Source organism: Miscanthus floridulus, chromosome 10, assembly GCF_019320115.1.
Source record: "Miscanthus floridulus cultivar M001 chromosome 10, ASM1932011v1, whole genome shotgun sequence".
In the NCBI taxonomy this organism is placed as follows: domain Eukaryota; kingdom Viridiplantae; phylum Streptophyta; class Magnoliopsida; order Poales; family Poaceae; genus Miscanthus; species Miscanthus floridulus.
Window position 1 is genome coordinate 44777299 of NC_089589.1, and position 20542 is coordinate 44797840.

The 20542-nt window shown below is 46.0% G+C and overlaps 3 protein-coding genes and 1 pseudogene across 3 annotated transcripts; 2 read left to right on the forward strand and 2 right to left on the reverse strand.

Annotated features, from left to right (window-relative positions):
- The first annotated feature begins 8741 nt into the window (after positions 1-8741).
- On the forward strand, positions 8742-10046 carry LOC136488528 (putative sterol 14-demethylase-like protein; annotated as a pseudogene).
- A 1281-nt stretch (positions 10047-11327) lies between these two features.
- LOC136488529 (obtusifoliol 14-alpha demethylase-like) lies at positions 11328-12425 on the forward strand. The gene is made up of 2 exons (XM_066485433.1): positions 11328-11353; positions 11780-12425. Exons 1-2 carry the CDS (start codon positions 11328-11330, stop codon positions 12423-12425), a joined length of 672 nt encoding a protein of 223 aa, XP_066341530.1.
- Positions 12426-13277: 852 nt separating this feature from the next.
- Positions 13278-16676, reverse strand: LOC136488530 (GATA transcription factor 19-like). The gene is made up of 6 exons (XM_066485435.1): positions 16626-16676; positions 15731-15805; positions 15467-15585; positions 15256-15339; positions 15061-15166; positions 13278-13331 (listed from the first exon to the last, which is right to left on the reverse strand). The coding sequence occupies exons 1-6, from the start codon at positions 16674-16676 to the stop codon at positions 13278-13280; spliced, it is 489 nt and encodes a 162-aa protein (XP_066341532.1).
- A 981-nt stretch (positions 16677-17657) lies between these two features.
- On the reverse strand, positions 17658-19772 carry LOC136488531 (uncharacterized; the record flags this gene model as incomplete). The annotated part of the gene is made up of 2 exons (XM_066485436.1): positions 18923-19772; positions 17658-18824 (listed from the first exon to the last, which is right to left on the reverse strand). Coding segments are annotated over exons 1-2 (1998 nt in total), but the record flags the coding sequence as incomplete, so codon positions are not given.
- Between the last annotated feature and the right edge of the window lie 770 nt (positions 19773-20542).

A 20542-nucleotide genomic window follows, 5' to 3' on the forward strand; every position in this document is an offset into this window, starting at 1 on the left:
CGTGATGAGATTGTATCAGCTCTCTTGCACCCGTGTCAATTAAGCGTTACATAATCTATGCCACATATTGCCTAGGACTTAAATAATAGGCAAACTGATGTGCTCTTAATTACATGCAATCTACACTTTTTTATAAAGGGTGTTTTTTAAGTTTCAAGGATATTTTATCCACGGTGGCGTGCTACCTTGGCATCATAGGCCACAACGCCGAGCCGTATTACCTCGGCGCCGACCTCAGGGTCCAAAAAAGGATTTACGACCATCAGGGGTGTAAACTTTAATTTTTGGCAAAAAGAGGTGAAAATTAAAAAAAAATCAGCATTATAATGGTCATGAAGAAAATTGTGTGATCATAAGTTGTCTGTAAAATTATGTAAACACTATCAAAAAAGTTATGAGTACAATTTGTAACTTTCCAAAAAAAATGCAGAAATATTTTTTTCTTTGAAAAGGGAAAGTCAAAAAGTTGAAGTGATAAATTGTTCCGTGATAAGTTATGCATAAGCGCTGCAAGTATAACTTTGTAACTTTTTCAAATTAGAAAGTTAGGCAGATATTTTTTTTCAAAAAAAGAAAAGTAAAAAAAGTTATGATGAGAAAATTGTAGTGATAACTTGTCACATAAAAAGTTATGAATATAACTTTATAGCTTCCCAAAAATAAAAATAAAAAAAAGTTAAAAAGTCATAATGAGAAGCTATGGTGATAAGTTACCACGTAAAAAGTTATGCACATAAGTTAAGAGTATAATTTGTCGTCGCTTCTTCCTTTGGCAGTCGAGAGCGTCTTGGGCATGAGGGTACATTGAAAAATTGAAAGTCACTCCTGTTTTCAGGATCAGTATATATGCAGGGCCTTCTAAAGTCGAAATTTTAAGATAAAAGTTGTACTATATATAACCTTTCAATCACTGAGAAGATCATCTTGCAAAGGGAAGATCATTAATTTAAGAACCTCCCATCTTTCTGCTTTCGACCTCGCGGCCACGCGAGGGGCCAGATCTGGCATCGCCAGTGGACGTGATACTGGGTCCGTCGCACCCGTCCCCGCAGTTCAAGGACCCCTCGCCCTGCCGGGGACTAAGGGTGTGAGCCTAGATCCAAGGTCGTCGCCCTCCCTCTCAACCCTACCGCCCCCTTCCACCCAAGGGGTAACTCGGCGGGGCACTCCAAGGCTCATCATTGGGCAGATGATGACATCTCCGATGCGGAAGCATCGCCAACTGCCTCTCCAACCTCCTACCTCAATGCGGTTCTTCATGAGCCGCAACCACTGAGGATGTCGTCACTGCCTACGAGAGACCATCCCATCATCATTGGAGGCACTTGCGGTGATGTAGCAGTTCAGGCGGGCGCCAGGGGGCGACGCAGGCGCAACAAGTATCATCAGCAATGCCCATGACTCATACATGGGTTACTGGTCCGCGGCTAGGATGCGGAAGCCGAACATGATCACACACGGCGTGTGCAAGTCCACTTGTGGCTCAGCCCTCACTCCGGCACATGCAAGCGCATCTCCGCTCTGGATGTTGAGAGCTGGCGTGAGGTCCTGTCATGGGGGCCATCAAGCAGCTCCGACGGGGCATGTCCTATGTAGCCTACACCTTTGGCGGATCGTCGGCTGCCTTCCCGCTTTCCGGCAGACCTACACGGGAAGTGCTTCAACTATCCCTCCTCGCATCGGGTGGCAACTTGCAGGCTGCCTCCATGCCGCCTACACTGCAAGGGGTTTCGGCACCTCACGCACGACGGCAAGCACTGGTGGAGGGTGCCTCCTACCAGATCCACCGCACCTAGTGGCACAGGCAGCCGACCACGATGACTTGACCGGTACCATAGCTCGGGCACCCAGCCACCTGCCCATGTCGTTCTGGCGGAGTCTGGTGGAGCTATGTCTGCACCAACTGTCGCCATGCCTGTTGGCCGAGGGACGTGTCTTCTTGGGCTCAACCCATTCACGCTGACCACGTGACCCGTTCACGATGACCACGTGACCCGTTCACGATGCCACGGAGGACCCAATGCTGGAGGAGTTCGCAGCCTCACTCGCCATTAGTCGGATCATCACGTACCCTCCACTTGGCCGCCCCGACTTCAACTCCGATGGTCACCTAGCTAGAGGATGGGGCAACGACAGTGGTCACCTGCGGGCAGCAGACGCCGTCCCAGCATGTCGACTCGGAGCTGCGGACACCACCTTCGTGCCCCGCTTAGTGGGCAATGGACTCGCTCCCGGTGTCGCCTCAACATGGGCATCCACAGGTCATGCCAATGCGGTTGGTGTAGAACGCACCCTCGGGCATTGATGCATCCACAGAGGACGAAGAGGGCTACCCGCTAGGCTTTTGTCTGGACGACCTCATGGTGGATACTGGCATTCCCAGTACGACGCCGGGAGATACCCAGACTGTGGACAACGATGCCAAGCGTTGCCTCGAGAACTTCACCAAGAAAGTGGTGCGTAAGAGGCCCTCCCCGCTGATTCGTGAGCCACCAAAGTCGCCACCTGCAAAGGTGGTGCTACCGCTACGAAGCAAGCGTCTAGCGGCTCAAACCCTCTCGCACATGCCTGCTTCCAAGCGAGGTGAGATCCTAATCATACAGCATCAGGATTTGGTCAAGGGTCTATCAACGCCAAGCGCATCGCTGAAGAAGGCCTATGAGGCGCTCTACGAGGCAAGGCTCAATGCTTCCAACGTCGAAGCACTGAAAACGCTCTTCCAGGACACCGGGAAGGAGTCACATCGGAAGCAGCGGAAGCACAAGCCGTCTTCCTAGGCTGTGTTGCTACCCTCGTCTTGGTCGTCTACCATTTGTGTAGTATCTAAATTTGTTTCTGTATGCCAGGTCGGTCCAGCCGAAAATCCTATAGATCTCCTAGGGTGCTCGATAGAAGTGCGTTGTTTGTCAAACTCTTCTATCTTAATACAAAGATACGTAAATCTTTTACGTATTCGAGAAAAAAAATCCTGAGACCTTTTGGCTTTTGCTCGGTACCATTGTAAGTACTAAATGTCATTATCGATGAGCCACGGTCGAGCCCTGTCCCAAAGGCCACAAAAGTGTTGAAGTCATCACCGGTTGGTCATTAGTGATGTGTCATAAGGACCTACCACTCATTCTAGTAGGGTCCTTCTGTGTTTTTAACATGCTTTTGTTAAAGCATTTAATTGGATGGTACCAGTCTCTTTCATGTTGGGATATATCCCCATACTTCTTATACTAGTGTTGATATGGCCCATACATTACTCATAGATATTAATTTTCAAGTTGAATTTGCAAAATCTTCTTCTCAATCTGTGCCATCGCAGAATTTTTCTTTGTACACATCATACCACTGTAATAACTTAAGTGGGTCGCCAAAACAAATGGTGTTGGTCTTCTATTTTTACAACGATTGACATGGTAAATTCTAAAACATGAGTTTATCCAAGATGTTTGGTTACTCAAGCAAACTTCCTTGGTTCAATGGTGGGAGACCTTGTCTAAAAAAATTAGGTAGAGTAAATTCAAGCGACAAGAGCTATTTTTTAGCTTCTCCTACCAAATAGACCCTGATAAATCAGCTTCTCTCACATACACAGTTTCTAGGTAAAGCTGGATAAAGCTAAATAGTAGCTTCTCCTAGCGTGCGCTCTCTCTCTCTCAGATATCTTCCCTAAGAAGCTGCTTTACCAAAAAAAAAATTAAACAGTTTTAGTTTTACCGGTGAAGTTGCTTTATGGAACTGAAGCCAAGAAAAAAACTATTCCACTAGTGAAGCTGAGCAAAGCTTTACCAAACAAGCCCTAAATCAAATCGAAAAATAAGATGCATACAAGCAAACCACATGCTCGGGATTCGAAGTATCATTCGAACTGAGTTTGAATCAGTTGCTTCCTGTTTTGAACCGGCCTGTTCGCTGGTTGGTTTCTAGCACTACGGGAAACACGTGATTTACCGAGTGCCAAATTTCGGGTACTCGGCAAAATATGACACTCGGCAAAGAGGCCTTTGCCGAGTGCCTGACACTCGGCAAAGACCTACACTCGGCAAAGGCTATCTTTGTCGAGTGCCTGGCACTCGGCAAAGGCAGACACTCGGCAAAGATTGGTAGGGCTTAACGGCATCCAGCGGCGTCCTCTTTGCCGAGTGCCCCCCGTTTGGCACTCGGCAAAGAATTTACTTTGCCGAGTGCCAACCCTAGGCACTCAGCAAAATAATTTTTTGTTTTTGTTTTTTGCCACCAATTTTTTTTAAGATTTAGTATACTACCACAAACAACATGTTTAAATTTGGGACATTTTCATTGCCTTTTGGCATATTTCTATAGTGTATTTTGTTTTGTTGAATTTTTCCAGAAAATGTAAGTTTAAACTGCTGGTGCATCGAATAATGGATTACATTCGTTCAAAAATGTTATCCTTGTTTCTTAGTGTAAATTTAGGCTAAATCTAGGAACTGTCTCGAAATTTCGATCAACGTGCTCACGGGGCAACGCCGCCAACTTGCGTGGGAGTGGTGTTTTAATTGTATAAAATGCGAACGAATTCCGAAAATCATGAAACTTGTCGAGTTGTCGCCGTATCGTATGCGTATGCCGTGGAAAAAATTTGAAAAAGTTTCGAGCAATTGTCACGTACGATGCTCACAAACCAGGACCTACGCCTCGGTGACTTCGCCGCCCTAGACGTGGGACCACTTCTACGCCGCCAAGGACAGCGAGTTCGGCAACGTTGCGGCGCGGATCAAGGCCGAGTTCTGGATGAGTCTTCATCGCACTAAATTGATCAATACTACGCATTCATTGGTCATTATTGAAATAATGAAACGATACATGATGTCTGTATGCAGGACTTCTTCAGGTGCGACGAAGGGTTTGAGGACCGGGCGGCGTGAGTGCAGGACAAGGTCTGTAGGTCCCGACTCTCGGACCTGTACTACGAGACACGGCTCCAGTGCATCATCAACTACAGCGCCGACGTCCTTGGTCAGGTGGTGAGGAAGGCCAATGCCAGGACCAGGACGCTCACCAAAGAGCAGTACCTCTTGGTAAGTACGAAACATTAATACTGAGTCCTTCCATGAAGAATAGGTAGGCTTCATTTCATCTTCTGACATATCAATAACTTGATGGCATGCAGCAATGTCCTGATTGGTGCGCCAGGCACCGCCTCTGCTGGGAGGCCATTGTGGACAGGTGGCTCTCGGAGGAGTGGGCGGAGAAGCACAACATCCGTCGGGACTGCCGCCTGCAGATGGGTGGGGCGCGACACCACCAAGGCAACCGGAGCCTCAACGCGTACGCCCAGACATGGGTAATCTTCTTTGTGTTTTCATCTTTATTTATTTATTCTAACGCTCAATTCTCATTACTTGTAATCATCTTTGTATTTTCCTCGTAGTCCCAGGCGCACCAAGGCTAGAAATGCAACGAGTTCATGGCGTACGCCCTGGCACACAAGGGCAAGGCGACGGCCCGGAAGTCATCTACAACCCGGTGGACGGGCCCGAGGCGTACACCAGCGCGAGCGTCCACAGCAAGCTTAGCGAGTACACCTCGGCGGCCCGCGAGCGCCATGGGGAGGACTTCGATCCGGCCACCCAGCCCCTGGATACAGACCTCCTGATGAGGCTGGGAGGAGGGAAGCAGCACGGCCGGTACTGGATGGCGGACAACACAGTCGACTCCGCCTCTGTTCCCAACCTCTCCGACATTCGAGCAAGGAGCACGAGCTCCTCCCTCCCCATATGCTCTCGGCAGCAGAGCTCACAGTAGCAGATGGCGGAACTCCAGGTTAGTACTATTTTATTCGTCGTTCATTGCTTTTACACATCTACCTTGCCTTTGCATTGTTTAAACATTGCGGGTGGAATGTTGCAGGCCGACTTGCGGAGATTGGAGGCCCAGCAAGCGGCCCAGGCGGAGGCCCATCGACTGGAGATGGAGGCTGTACAAGCCCAGAGGGCGGCCGAGACGTAGAGGCTACAGGACATGTTCAGCTTCATGGCGAGCCTTCAAACCTTGCCAGGTGTGGTCGTGCCCCAGTCGCTGCTCGCTCCAGTTGTGGCTCCTCCTCCTCCTGTAGGGACTCTGGTGAGTATATATGGTTGTTTATTCCTTTAGCTTGTGTGGCCCTCCTGTAGATACTCATAAATTCGTTTCTCCTTTGTGCAGCAACAGTCAGCGGGTTCGAACCTGACTCCTCAAGGTGGCCCTTCTCCACAGGCCGGGTGGACAACTGGCCCTCCTCAAGGTGGCAGTTCACACTCTGGGTGGGAAGGCTAGCAGTAGGTACCGTTTATTTGTTTATTTTCATGTTGCATGGACTTGTATTAGACTTAGTCTTATGTTGGACTACTACTAGAGACATATATATATATATATATATATATATATATATATATATATATATATATATATATATATATATATATATATATATATATATATATATATATATATAGAACAACTACTCTATAGCTGGCTACAAAATAACCTATTCTGTAGCCACCTTGAGTTACTATAATTACTATGTTAATTTATGAGATTATAGTAACTCCTTACTAAGTGGTTTACTATAACGTTATGGTAAATATCCCTATGTGTTATAGTAACCCAACTATAGTAAATATATATTGACATTATCGTAAATTAGTATATAAAATTATGGTAAATGGAGATGGCTACAGAATAACTTATTCTGTAGCTGGCTACTGAATAGCCTCTCCCTATATATATATATATATATATATATATATATATATATTGTGATGGATATTGTCATGGATGATGCGAATGTATGATGGATTATGGACAATGGATTTGTATATGATGTATTATGGATGGTGGATGTGTATGTGATGGGTTATGGATGTATATGTGATGGAATATGGATGTGTATGTGATATATCATGTGCTGTGTGTTGATATATATGTGATTTCTTTGTTTGCGCTGATGGAAAGCAAAAAACAAAAAAAAAAGCATTTTTCCCCTCTTTGCTGAGTGCCACACTCGGCAAAGAGGGCTTTACCGAGTGCCGTGACCATGGCACTCGACAAAGCTAGGAAGCAGAGGCCCAATTTCCTAGCTTTGCCGAGTGCCAGAGCCATGGCACTCGGCAAAGATTTTTTTTTAAAAAAAAGAAAAAATTTCTTTGCCGAGTGCAAGAGTATGGCACTCGGCAAAAAATTTTCAAAAAAAAAGAAAAAATTCTTTGCCGAGTGTGGCTAAGGTGGCACTCGGCAAAGAGGCCGTCAGAGTTAACGTCGGTTTTTTTTTGCCGAGTGCTGACGTGACACTCGGCAAAGGCTTTACCGAGTGCCCGATATGTGGCACTCGGCAAAGAAACCTTTGCCGACGGGTTCTTTGCCGACTGCTCTTTGCCAAGTGCGGCACTCGGCAAAGCCTTTACCGAGTGTATTTCGAGCTTTGCCGAGTGCCGCAGGCACTCGGTAAATTGCCGGTTTCCAGTAGTGTGGGCTGATAAGTCCGGCTGGTACTGGTTTGTTGTGAGAGAAAAAAAAAACCTGGCTAAAACCAACCAGCGGATGAGCCGTCGCATACCCTCCCAGTATTGTTTGTCCGTCGCAGTCGCGCCGTCGCAGTTCAACGTTGGCAGTTAGCACTTAATTAACAGTTAATGTCGGTGTGCATTCTTCTCTGATCAGCGTGTTCTTTATAAAAACGCGTAGCAGTAGGCCAGTAGCTCACCGTCGCTGGACGCCACGCCGTCGTGATCTCTGATCCGGCTCGTTCCCGTTCTGCCTCACGTACGTCTGGTGAGGCTACCATTCTTGGATTCTAAACTGGCCGCTGACATTTTTTTTAGAAAAGATTGTAAAGTAAAATCCATTCACTTGTTTTTTTTTGTTTGGGTACGTAAAGCCTCTCTCTCTCTCATACTCTTGCAGCAGTACTCTTCCTCTCTCTTTTTTTTTTAGGAATCAGTACTCTTTCTCTTACCAGGCCGCTTGGTGCTCTGACTACTACACAAACTTTACTGGAGGCGGACGTTTTCGGTTTTCCGCGGCGGGCAAAGCCGTCCGCCGCGGCCTAGAGGCCACCCCGCCGCGAAGGGAGAGCGGCCCGCCGCCACCGCGAAGGGAGCGCGCCGCCGCCGCCGGTGAAGGGAGCACGGCCAGCCGCCGCCGCGAGAGCAGGGGGCGCAACCCGCCGCCACCGCGAGCCGGGGGCGCGACCCGCCGCTGTCGAGGAGGGCGACCCCACGCCGGAGGCGTGGTCCCCTTCCGCCGCCGCGAGAGCCGGAGAGAGGTGGAGAGGGAAGGGGGAGAGGGGAGGGAGAGCGCGTCGGCGCTATCGCGAGGAGAAGGAGGAGTGCGGCGCGGGGCTGCTCGGTGGGAGACAGAGAGAGGGTGAGGACGAGGGTAGAAACCCTAAGCTCTGGTATTTATATATGAGCCTGGTATGGGCTGCGCCTGGGCGCCGAACTGGGCCAAAAAATTTATCGTGGCGGGCCTTATTGGATGCCTGCCACGGTAAATCGATTTACCGTGGTGGACGTCTTAAGATGTCCGCCGCGAAAAATAGGGTATTTTCCGTGGCGGACATCTTAAGACGCCCGCCACGGTAAATCGATTTACCGTGGCGGGCAAAAACGCCCGCCACGGTAAATAAAAAAGATCCGCCTCGGTAAATCATGGGCATTAACCGCAGCGGGCAAAAATTGTGCCCGCCACGGAGGCTATTTTGGTGACGCAACGCAAATTCGTTTCTGTAGTAGTGTCTGCAGGTTCTCAGTATGTATAACAGCATGGACATGATAAAATAGTAGTGCAGTGTCATCCTCCATTGCACTTATTTTCATTGCTGCAGTAATCACCAAGGTTGCATGGGGAAGAATAACAGCTGATCCGGCATAACGCAATACCCCGCCTCATCCCCCTGCGGTTAGCGGCAGTTCAATCATTCCACTTTTACACACACTTGTCACTAAGGGTTTCAAAGCCATGCTTCAGGAGCAATACACAAAGTTCGGAAGTGTGTTCACGATAAGTTTCTTGGGGATGAAAACAACGTTCCTGGTTGGGCCGGAGGTCCCGGCTCATTTTTACCAGGGACCGGAGTCTGAGATCAGTCAAGGTAGTTTCCTTGAGTTCACTGTCCCCATGTTTGGCAAAGATGTCGGCTATGGTGTAGATATTGCCACCCGAACTGAGCAGAATTGCTTCTATCTTGATGTGCTGAAACCGGGTAAGTTGAGGTGCCATGTTGCTCCCATGCTTCAGGAAGTGGAAGTAAGTGACATAACATTCCTCTCGCTCTCTCTCTCTCTCTCTCTCTTTCTCTCACACATACATGTGATGTCTTGTGAGAAAATTAATGCAATTAACAAATATATAGTTATATATACATTATCTAAAAAGTATCCAATTTTTAGTAACAGCAACTTAGAAAGAACAAATAATGAAATAACCAAGAGTTTTGCTGTCAAAACAACCATCAAAATAGGTTTGACGTGATTTGAACTGATTTCGGAGTTTTTTCTCATGTAAGTGTATATCCTGTTGCGTTTCTTTCCATTACTGTAAGGAAAACATACACGTACAGTGTTATTGGAAGCATGAAAGTCAGACTTCCATAGTTCTATTATTGTTAACTGTAAAAGTATGGCATATGAATTAATCTGGAGTATACTCGTGTTGAAACATTTTCCTTTTTTTCTGAAAGACAAGTTGATTTATGAAAAAGGATATAATCATGTCAACATTTATCAATATTCCATCCACCCTATATAAGGTATCCAAGCATTTAAATTTTATCCTAAATTATAAGTGATTTAAGGTAAAATAACTCCACAACTCAAATATGGTAATCACAATATACCCATATGTTTATCTACAATTAATGTCTGTCACTGGCCCAAATATGGTAATCACAATATATTAAAGGACAATTACATGTGTCATTTGCTATACCCCATAATATGTTATAGGATTCCTAGTACACCCTGTACTTCAGGATGTAGAGAGTAATCTCTAACTAATTATCGCTATTTAGACTTCCCATTATATTCTGCATGAGCATATTCTTCCAGATTATTTAGTGCGAGCCTTGATAATCGCATGTCACTGTCTACCAGTACTATGTTTTTTAAGCAACAACACCACGGGGGGGGGGGGGGGGGGGGGGGAGCCGAGAGGCTCCACCTGAATATATTTTTCATAGATTCCGTCGAGCCGGTAATGGAGGGTGCATAACACCTAGTACATTAGCGACCCTTGAAAAGACCAACAGGGTACAAAGAGGGGGGGGGGGGGAGATAGCAACGAGATCCACACAAACAACAACACAACACAACCTACTAACCGAAGCGAATGCAAACACTAATTCCTAACATGTGCCACCATTAATGACAGACTCCGAAGAACTCTAAACCACATGCAGTTGTAAGGCATTCACAGACGACAGCCAGGAGGCTGACCCTGTGCTTCAGGATGTAGAGAGTAATCTCTAACTAATTATCATTATTTAGACTTTCCTATGCTGCGTGAGCATATTCTTCAAGATTATTTAGTGCGAGCCTTGATAATCGCATGTCACGGTCTACCAGTACTATATATGTTTTTTGAGCAACGACATGGAGGGGGGGGGGGGCTGAGAGGCTCCACCTGAATATATTTCCACAGATTCCGGCAAGCCAGTAATGAAGGGTGAATAACACCTAGTACATGGGCGACCCTTGAAAACTCCAACAGGGTACAAAGAGCGGGGGAGATAGCAACAACATCCACACCACCAACAACACAACACAACCTACTAACAGAAGCGAATGCAAACACTACTTCTTAACATGTGCCACCATCAATGACAGATTCCGAAGAACTCTAAACCACACGCAGCTATAAGGTATATTGAGTGGGATCCGACAGACGACAGCCAGGAGGCTGTAAGGTATTGAGTCGAAACCCATAGACGACAACCGTGAGATGCGTCACCTATAAGCCTATGAGCACATCTGGGCTACAACCGACGTCCACCAACGCCATTTGGGGGAAGGAAGCCTCAAAGGGGGAGGACCGTCAGGGGAGAACGAGGAGATCCAGAGAAGGAGATGAAGGTCCTCGCGACCCAGCATATGAAGAGGCGAAGCACTCAAGAGATTTAGAGGACAGCAGACCAAGGCGTTGTTGCCGAGCACCTGGCAGCAAGTGGTGTGTGCAGAAGCCAAGGGGTAGGAGGGTAGTCAGATCAATAACAAGATAGGGATGGGAGAGCAACTGGGGAGAACATAAGGGCACGTCCGGTGCTGATGGGAGCAGGTGTGCTTGTGTCAATGCCTTCAAAAAGGAAAGTGATGTCCACATACGCCACCACGGCGCCATCGATGACCAGAGCCCTGCAAGAAGGAAGGTACATAGGAGGGTCTAAGCTGGCCCCTCCACGATTGCGCCCTCAAGAGGGACACGAAGTTTTTTATGCCGCCACCACCAGCTCTAGGTAACCAGAGCTAGGTTTTCACGAGGAGGAGAGCGACATGCTACAATTAAAGGGTGGGGAGGCTACATCGACACCTCCAAGGAGGTAAACGGAGCTGGAGGGCATCGCCGTCGGTCGCACAGATAGGGTCATGCACGGCTTTTGCCTAATCTCTCCAAACCCATGTACTATATCCCGCCGTCTCAGGAACCAGGAGGATGAGCCCAAGGCACGACGACGCACAGTCTTCACCGCTGCAGGGCCACAAGACCCTGCTGTGGGCAAGCAACTGCTCCAAGGCACGGCCATATCGTGCCGGCATGCCCCATCGTCTAGCCCTTGACAGCTTGCACAATGCAGTCGGGGGGAGTCGAACATAGCTGTTGGCCTCGACATTGCAGGGAAGCACACAAGCACGGCCACCAGCACGTGGACTGGAGCTCGCCTTCTAAGCCACACAGAGTGCTTGGAGGCTGCCCTTGAGGAGCAGCAGCAAATTGTCAAGAAACATGGGGACAACATAGACTACGATACCCTTCTGGAGATGAGCTTCCTACACTGCTGCATCAAGGAGACGCTGCGGATGCACCCTCCAGGACCAATATTTCTTAGCAAGGTGCACAAGAACTTCACCGTGCGAACTAGAGAAGGCTATGAGTATGAAATTCTGGAAGGTCATACCATAGCAAGCCCTCTGGTGATAAACCACAACATTCCCTACATTTACAAGGACCTTGATGTGTATGACCCGCACCGGTTTGGTCCTGGAAGGGCGGAAGATAGAGTTGGTGGCATGCTCACTTACAACGCGTTCAGTGGTGGAAGACATGCTTGCCCTGGTGAAGCTTATGCCTATATGCAAGTGAAGGTGATATGGAGCCATTTGCTGAGGAACTTTGAGCTCAAGTTGGTGTCACCATTCCCCGAGACCCATTGGCTAAAGGTTACCCCAGAACCTAGAGGGAAAGTGGAGGTGAGTTACAAAAGACGGATCGATGCTACCTAGGAGCATGCTGGAAAACTGATGATTACTTGTGTATGAACTCTATTATATGTGCTTGTCTGTGTAATAAACATGTTTGTATGCGCACACTTGTCGTACAATGAGGAAGGAATCGCCAAAGTCTCATACAACTATACAATGAAAATGGAAACGGTGTTCGTCTTTTTGTGTTATATGAAGATTTCACTAAACACTTACTATAATTTTTTGAGAAATGGCTGCTTGTTATAATAGTTAAAAATGATACCATTTCTTGGTTTCCAAATACCCCATCTCATAACAAGTTGGTCGTCGCTACCACGCAAAAAGGATTTTGGGAGATAGGACTGGTGATTAAGAGAGACGGGCACAAACTAGTGCCGCCTCTGCTAATGGCCGGAGAGGGACACCCAGGGTAAAGGCCCGCCTCTGGTAACGCTCCATTAACGACGATTAACTTAGAAGGCCCATCTTTGTTAATACATTAAGAGAAGTTGTCAACTTAAGGCGTCCACCTCTGTTAAGTATTAATTATTCGAATTACACGTCTTAAACGTCGAGCTCATAGTCAAGTTTGTAGCATAGATCTTAGATAGTTAACACTTAACAGCGACTAAAAGCAGCAGTGCCAGCGACCAGCATTTTGGTTGAACATGCTCTACTTCTACTACACTGTCATGAATGAACAAACTCCACAGCAGGTACACCTATCTGTGATATGTACGTACATGTCATGTCATCAGTTCAGTCTTCCAAGTTACGATTCACTTGCAAAGAACTCCATTGTGCATTACCACTCTTCTAAACGAAAAAAAAAAAACATGAAGCTGCTGTTTGCTAGCTTATAGTCGTGTTGTCGTTGATGCAACCACACTGTCACTGGCTTCCTCCATCCCGGGATTCGGCATTTGTGACATTTCTGATCTTCCTCTGTTGGAGAAGAAACAAAGACAACGTTAGCCAGTTTACGTGTGGTAAAAACGAGCTAGCGATGCAAGTAATGGCCTGTTTGGATTCTCTAGTCTAAAATTTAGTGGCTAAAGTTAAGGACTAAAAACTTTAGACCATTTTAGCTCACTTCTGTGATTTAAACTTTTGTGAGGTGGTCTAAACTTTAGACAACACTTTAGACCTCCTGTTTGGAGTCTCGCGAACTAAAATGGTCTAACGTTTAGTGGCTAAAGTTTAGACCATTGGATCCAAACAGGGCCTCATAAGTCGTTTCAAAGCTATTTATTCCCTTACTGATTTATCGTTAGTTTACTTAAGCATTTTGATGTACTGACTGTCATGACTACTTGGTAATGCATGGGAGGAGAACTTTCAAAACAAGCAGTTATATTCCCACACTAGTAGAGAAATGACCTTTGATCCACTTCGAAATTTGGTTGTAGTCCCGGTATTTTTCGCATCCGGGACTAGAGAAACCTTTAGTCCCGGTTGGTAGATCCAACTGGGACTAAAGGTCCCTGCCCAACGGCTACTGCGGCAGGCTTTTGCTGCAGGGGACCTTTAGTCCCGGTTGGAGCTACCAACCGGGACTAAAGGTTAACTTTTACTCCTGGTTGGTCCCTTGAACCGGAAGTAAAAGTCTACTCTCGGCTGGAGGCTCCGTCCGAGACTAGAAAGGGACCTTTAGTCCCGGTTGCTGTCTCCGACCGGGACTAAAGGTCTCCAACCGATCATATGGATGGGCTGCGTGGGCCTCAACTGCACTTTTCTTTTAGAAATGCATGTTAGCTTTAGTCCCGGTTGTGCTCTTGTACGTGATGCCTGTCGTCCATCCATCCGGGACTAAAGGCTCTGTTCGCTGTTAGAACCAGGACTAAATGCTGCATTAGCTTTAGTCCCGGTTGTTGTTAGCTTTAGTACATCTACATGCATGCACTTTTGAGTTTATTCGGCGACAAGCTTTAAACGCCTTGTTCGCTGTTAGAACCGGGACTAAAGGCTGCATTAGCTTTAGTCCCGGTTGCTGTCTCGATGGGCTGGCCCGACCAGAATGGAGCGGCCCAGTACGCAATATGCTGGAATTGCTGGCCAGTCCCACCTATTAGCACCACCTCGCTTGCTTAGAAGAGTGAAAGCTAACTTAAAAGCTCAGCTCTGGAGCCATGCACCACACTTTACTTGAACCAGATCTGTTCTGTTGGATCGTACCGCTGCATCCTTGATACTTTAGTTTGTACAAAATGTTACGTATATTCTAGCAGCATAGAATGCGTATTCAAAAGCCAAAACGAATCATCAATTAAAAATAGAAACAACAAAAAATAGAAAGCCCCGGTAGCAACGTAGAATGCGAACGAATCATCAAAAGAAACAAAAACAAAAAAAAAAAGAAAATCTTTAGTCCCGGTTGGTACTACCGACCGGGACTAACGGTCCGGTTCACATAGCCAGGCCGGGAGGCCTCTTTAGCCCCGGTTTGTCTTACCAACCGGGACTAAAGGTGGATCTTAGTCCCGGACGAGAAACCGGGACTAAAGGAGGGACCCTTTAGTCCCAGATTCGTGCTCCCGGTTGGGAAACCGGGACTGAAGGGGTTTCCCAACCGGAAGTAAAGCCCGTTTCTCTACTAGTGGGAGGGGCATATATATGAAAGGACTCTACTAGTGGGAGGGGCATATATATGAAAGGATGGGATGGGAGCACTGACGGTGGTCGCCCACGCCAGCCCACAGGCATTGCAGAAGTTCTTGGCGCCGGTTGGGCCTCGACGCATCTGGGGTGTCACCTCGCTGTTCACCCCGCAGTTGGCGCAGCTGCACATGTACAGGTGATGAACATGAACTCACAGTGTGTACTGACTGCATTTGCAATGAGAATTGCATGGAAGGATCGACAGACTTACCATTGAAGCTCAGCCGCCTCCATCCCAACTGAATTTTCAGAGCTCTTCTCAGACGGCGCAAATTTCCCTCCCCTTCGAGCAATCCTGAGCCGGCAATGCAAATGCGTGCGTGCGCGAGAACGAAATAAACATCCAGCCTTATATCTCTAAACAGGAGATAGACATGATCACATGAAATAAACTGGATTTGATCATACATACATATATATACCTTAAAGCGATTTCCCTTCGGACGGAGTAATCTGCCTTCATCGTGCTCTTCCTTTTCTTCCTGTAGCGCGACATGGCCACCGCTCTGTCGAAGTCTTGAGGCACGACAATAGGATGGACCTGGTGCCAGATGTTCAGATTAAAGTGCATTTCGTCCGTTATGAGGAGGAAACTCCTACACCTTTGAGGTTATACTGGAATCTGGTTGATGCAAAAATTTCTCAAATGAACCGGATCGGAGGTTATATGCTTTTTGTTTAATTACCAGGTTAGTGGGTTTTGGCTTCGCGCTTTGAGGGGCAAGTTCATAGCCGTTTAGAAGCATGAGGATGGTCTCAACCTGCGTTATAGACATATGGTTTTGTATGTTTAGTTTTGCAATGCAGCTTCAACGCGAAAAAGAAAAAAAAAAGTTGCGATCTAGTAGTATTTAAAGTCACACATTCACCAAAGATCGCAGTGCGAGGTAGGGTTTACAATACCGGTAAGAAAAAAATTTCGGTCCCCAGCGATAAATACGAAATTTCAGAAATATCGGTTCAAATTTAAATAAATTTAAATTGAGTTTTAAACAAATTTGGCATCATTTCACTAGAAAAACTCTATAATCCATCATCCATCATAAATTTATATAACATCGACGAAATAACATAATATATCACAGAAGTAGAGCCGCGGTAATACAGTGTGCTGACGGTGGGCGAGCTGCATATACTAGTGCCGTCCAATGTGTGAGTGAGAAAATTAAATAAATTTGAAGAAATTTAGGGCTTTGATAAGACTAGATGATATGGAGGGTCATTTTAGTGTGGTTTGGTATAATTTTAGAGTGAAAGATGAATTTAACCGAAAATTTTTTACCGATACAAAAAAATTTCGGACCTCAGCGAAAAAGGCGATATTTCGGAAATTTCGGCGATATTTCGCCGAAATTGTAAACCCTACCAGAACAGAAGGTTCGTCTGAAACACAGTGCCATCTGATCTTTCAAAGGTATGAATAATAATGCCAAGAAACAAAACAAAGCACATAGTCAAAGAACTTCCTTTCTCAGAAAAAGGAAAAGAAGAAAAAAAACGCAGCCATGCATCTTGAGAATCGCAGAACCGCTTTGATTCCCATGAAGCCAAAATGATTGCCCACCACCGCGCCATGATCACCTTGTGCGGCGGCACGGAGTCGAAGACGTGCGTGTGCCCCCGGTACGTCATGGACAGCCCGTCCTCCACACAGCCGCCGTCGCCGCAGGCCTGCGCCTCTGCCAGCCGCCGGCGCCGCTCGTCCTCCGCCTCCGCCTCCTCAACGTCCAAGGACCCGTCGTCGTAGTCGTCGAGCAGCTCCTGGAGGTAGTCCGGGGGGATCACGATGTCGTCAAAGGGGTCTCCATCGCCCCCTGTTCCTTCTCCGGCCACTGTGCACGACGGCGACGACGACGGCTGCTGCATTATTGGTGAGTGGTCACCGACCTGCGCCTCGGACAGACGCCGCTCGTCCTCCGCCTCCGCGCCCATTATTGCTGCCGCGCCGTGCAAGCACCCATCGTCGTCGTCGTCGAGCCCCTGGAGGTAGTCCGGCGGGATCAGGATGTCGTCAAAGCAGGGGCGAATCTAGGATAAATCGTCGCTGGGGTCGGACTATACTTAGAGCCATAACTATAGTAGTATAGTTGACAATAATCTAACACCATACATAAAAGGAATAATATATTATAAATAGTAAGCATTCATACAGGGATAAAAGTGACAATAACATAATCCGACAAAAAAATTATTTACAAAAGTGGTTACCTCTTATAGTTTCACCCTGCGAGTACGATCATCCATATTCTGAAAACGAACTATGATATCATCATTTGGAATTGCATCAAGAAATTCTTGCTCAACGAAGCAAATGACACAATCATTCATAAATCCATCGCCGATTCGGTTTCGCAGGTCCGTCTTCACAATTTTCACTACTGAGAAACACCTTTCCACCGACGCCGTCGCAATAGGAAGAACTAGCACAAGTTTGAGGAGCCGATATACCAAAGGAAAAGAAAGATTTTTGTTTGTATCCACCATCAGTTTACCGAGCTCAGAAATAGTGGCCACTTGGGCAAATCTAGCATCAGCTCGCACATTGTCGATGTAAATATTAAGCTCAATAATAAGATCATCTAGGTCCCTTGGATCAAAGTCATCAGGATATGCCTTAGCCAATTCCATCAAACTCTCAATTTTGAATGCATCAAAAGAATTCTTTGGACTAAAAGCAGCAATGTTGGTAAGCAATTCAGAATTTACCTCGTTGAAACGGTCATTAAATTCTGCAAGCTGTAAATCAATAACTGGGTTCAAGCAATCATATTTGTAGTGTTGATAGTTGGTGCGGTTGGTCTTCTTCCTTGGTTTGTGTCTATCAATGTACTCTTGTTCCATGTCTAACTTTGGGATGCCATGTTCTTCACAAAAAGATAGCACAGAACTTAGTACGGAATCCCAACCATCATCTCTAATTTGCTGAAATTTCTGTTTTGTTAACTGCACCTCTGACATAGCCTCTAAGATGTCTTTATCCTTCCTTTGTAAGGACAGTGACAAACAATTTGCATGTCCCAATATAAGCAACATTAACTGCAAGTGGAACACAAAGTCAAAATCCTTGAGATAGTCCATGAGACCACGGGCTTGACGTCTCTTGGCATCAGTGGGACCTTCTTTTTCAACATATTGGAGCACTTCAATAACATCAGGGAACAAACTATTTATCCTTTGAAGAGTTCTATAATGAGAGGACCAACGAGTGTCACCGGCTCTTTGAAGTGATTGTTCTTGATTTAATCCCGTTCCAGTACTAAGTTGTCCACCGCCTATTGCTTTAGCAACTCTCTCTTGTTGACTTTCTCGAATCATATCCTTCCTTTTGCAAGAGGCTCCAGCAACATTAATCAATAGAGATACCATGTCAAAGAAATCACTAATATCATCATTCTTTTTAGCCACTGCAACAATGACTAACTGCAATTGATGAGCAAAACAGTGAATATAATATGCAGAGCTATTTTCTCTCATGATTAAAGCTCTCAAACCATTAAATTCGCCTCTCATGTTACTTGCTCCATCGTAGCCTTGGCCTCTAACTTGCTTTATGCTCAATCCATACTTACCAAATAGAATATTAATGCTAGATTTGAGACATGAAGCCGAGGTCTCGCTCACATGAACTATACCAATAAGTCTCTCTTTTATTAACCCACTCTTGTCCACATACCTCAAAACCACTGCCATTTGCTCCTTGCCAGAAACATCAGCTGACTCATCTACCAATAAACAAAACACATCGCCACCAATTTCTTCAACAATTGATTTCACTATGGTCTGAAAAAATATAGACACCATTAATACATTTGTATAAATACGCTATGACAGATATAATATTATATGTAACCAAAGCAATAAATCATTCTTTTTCTTACCTCAGCAAAACAATTTGCAATATCTCTTTGGATGTCTGCAGCCACCATTTGAGCATTCCTCAAAATAAGCCTATTGTTTTTCTCATTTTGCTTTGCCAAAAGCCGCACCAACTCTCGAAAATTTCCCTTATTTTTGGACGTTTCTGATTCATCGTGACCACGAAAAGCTAAACCTTGATGCAACAAGAATCGAACAGCATCAATAGAAGTATTCAATCTAATAAGATACTCCTTTTTATTGACATCTCTCTGGTTCTCGAGGACATTGGCAATGGATCGATCAGGCTTCATCAAATTGTTACATCTTTTGACTGCTGTGTTATGAAAACTATTAGGTCGGGTGCCTACATGATCTTGCAGCCTATCCAATTTGTTAAAGCCATCCCAACCATCTTTTGCAAATGCATCATTCCCACCTTGGCCCTCATTGCTATCCCTGAATAAATAGCAGTATAAACAGAAGCATTTATCCACCTTCTCACTATACTCAAGCCAATCATATTTTGTGTACCATTCAGCTCTAAACCGACGTGGATGGCCTGCTATGATTTTCTGTGGATAATTAAAACCAGGTGGTGGTCTAAATGGACCTCTAATCAAATACTTCCTTCTTATCTCATTTTGTAGCTTTTCACCGATGTAATCTGAAATTCTCCTTCTATCTGCTGGATCATATGGAAGCTCATCAAAATTTACCTCATGTCGTGAGATTCGTGAAGAACGATGAGTTGTATAGTTGGTGTTTGCTGCATTTGCATCTCTTCGGGAAGTTCCTCTATCAAGATTCTCACTGTCATCTCTTCTTGATTTACCTCCATCAAGATTCTCCATTCCATCTCTTCTGGAGGTGCCTCCATCTCCATCAACATTTTCATTATCACTCAATTTCCTTTTCAAAAAACGATCCATTGTGCTTTGGTTGCCTACCAAATTATTCAATCAAGAAAATTAAACACACAAGTAGATATTGAGTGCACAGTTAGGCATTAGCTACACTATGATTAAAAAGTCACTAATTTACTATTTTACTTACGTGACATGTTTGCTGGCAAGATGAACAGATGAACCCTGAACGTAATCTCCACTTCTCCAGTAACTAGTATAGTAGTATCTACTTTGTTGGAATGCAAGCAAATTGCCTTTCGCTGAAAAAAAAAAACATAACCTGCAAGACTGGGGAGCAAAGAATAATTTTGAGATAGGATAGGATTAGGGATTTTCGGTTACCTCGGTAGAATACTTGTAGGGGAATAGGGGATATTCCGTACTTGAGCAGGATTGAATAAACGGATACTCGGAGAGCGGCGGCGACGGCGGCCGTCCGCCCGTCGCCCTCAACACCGAGAGCAGCTGCAATCACGGAACGCTGCACCTCCAGAAGAGATGGAATGGAGAATCTTTGATGGAGCAGGATTGAACTGCCCGTCCGTCGCCGTCAAGTCGTCAACACCGAGCGACGCTGCAATCAGGCCTGGCTGCAATCACGGAACGGTGACGAGAGCGCCGACACGGACGTTTCGATGGTGGAAGCCGGAAGGCAGGTCTGACAACGGGAGAAGAATCGTGCTTCGTGCATTGTTTCTGTGGGCTGCGGCCTTCTCTCTTGGCTTTCTCCTCTTT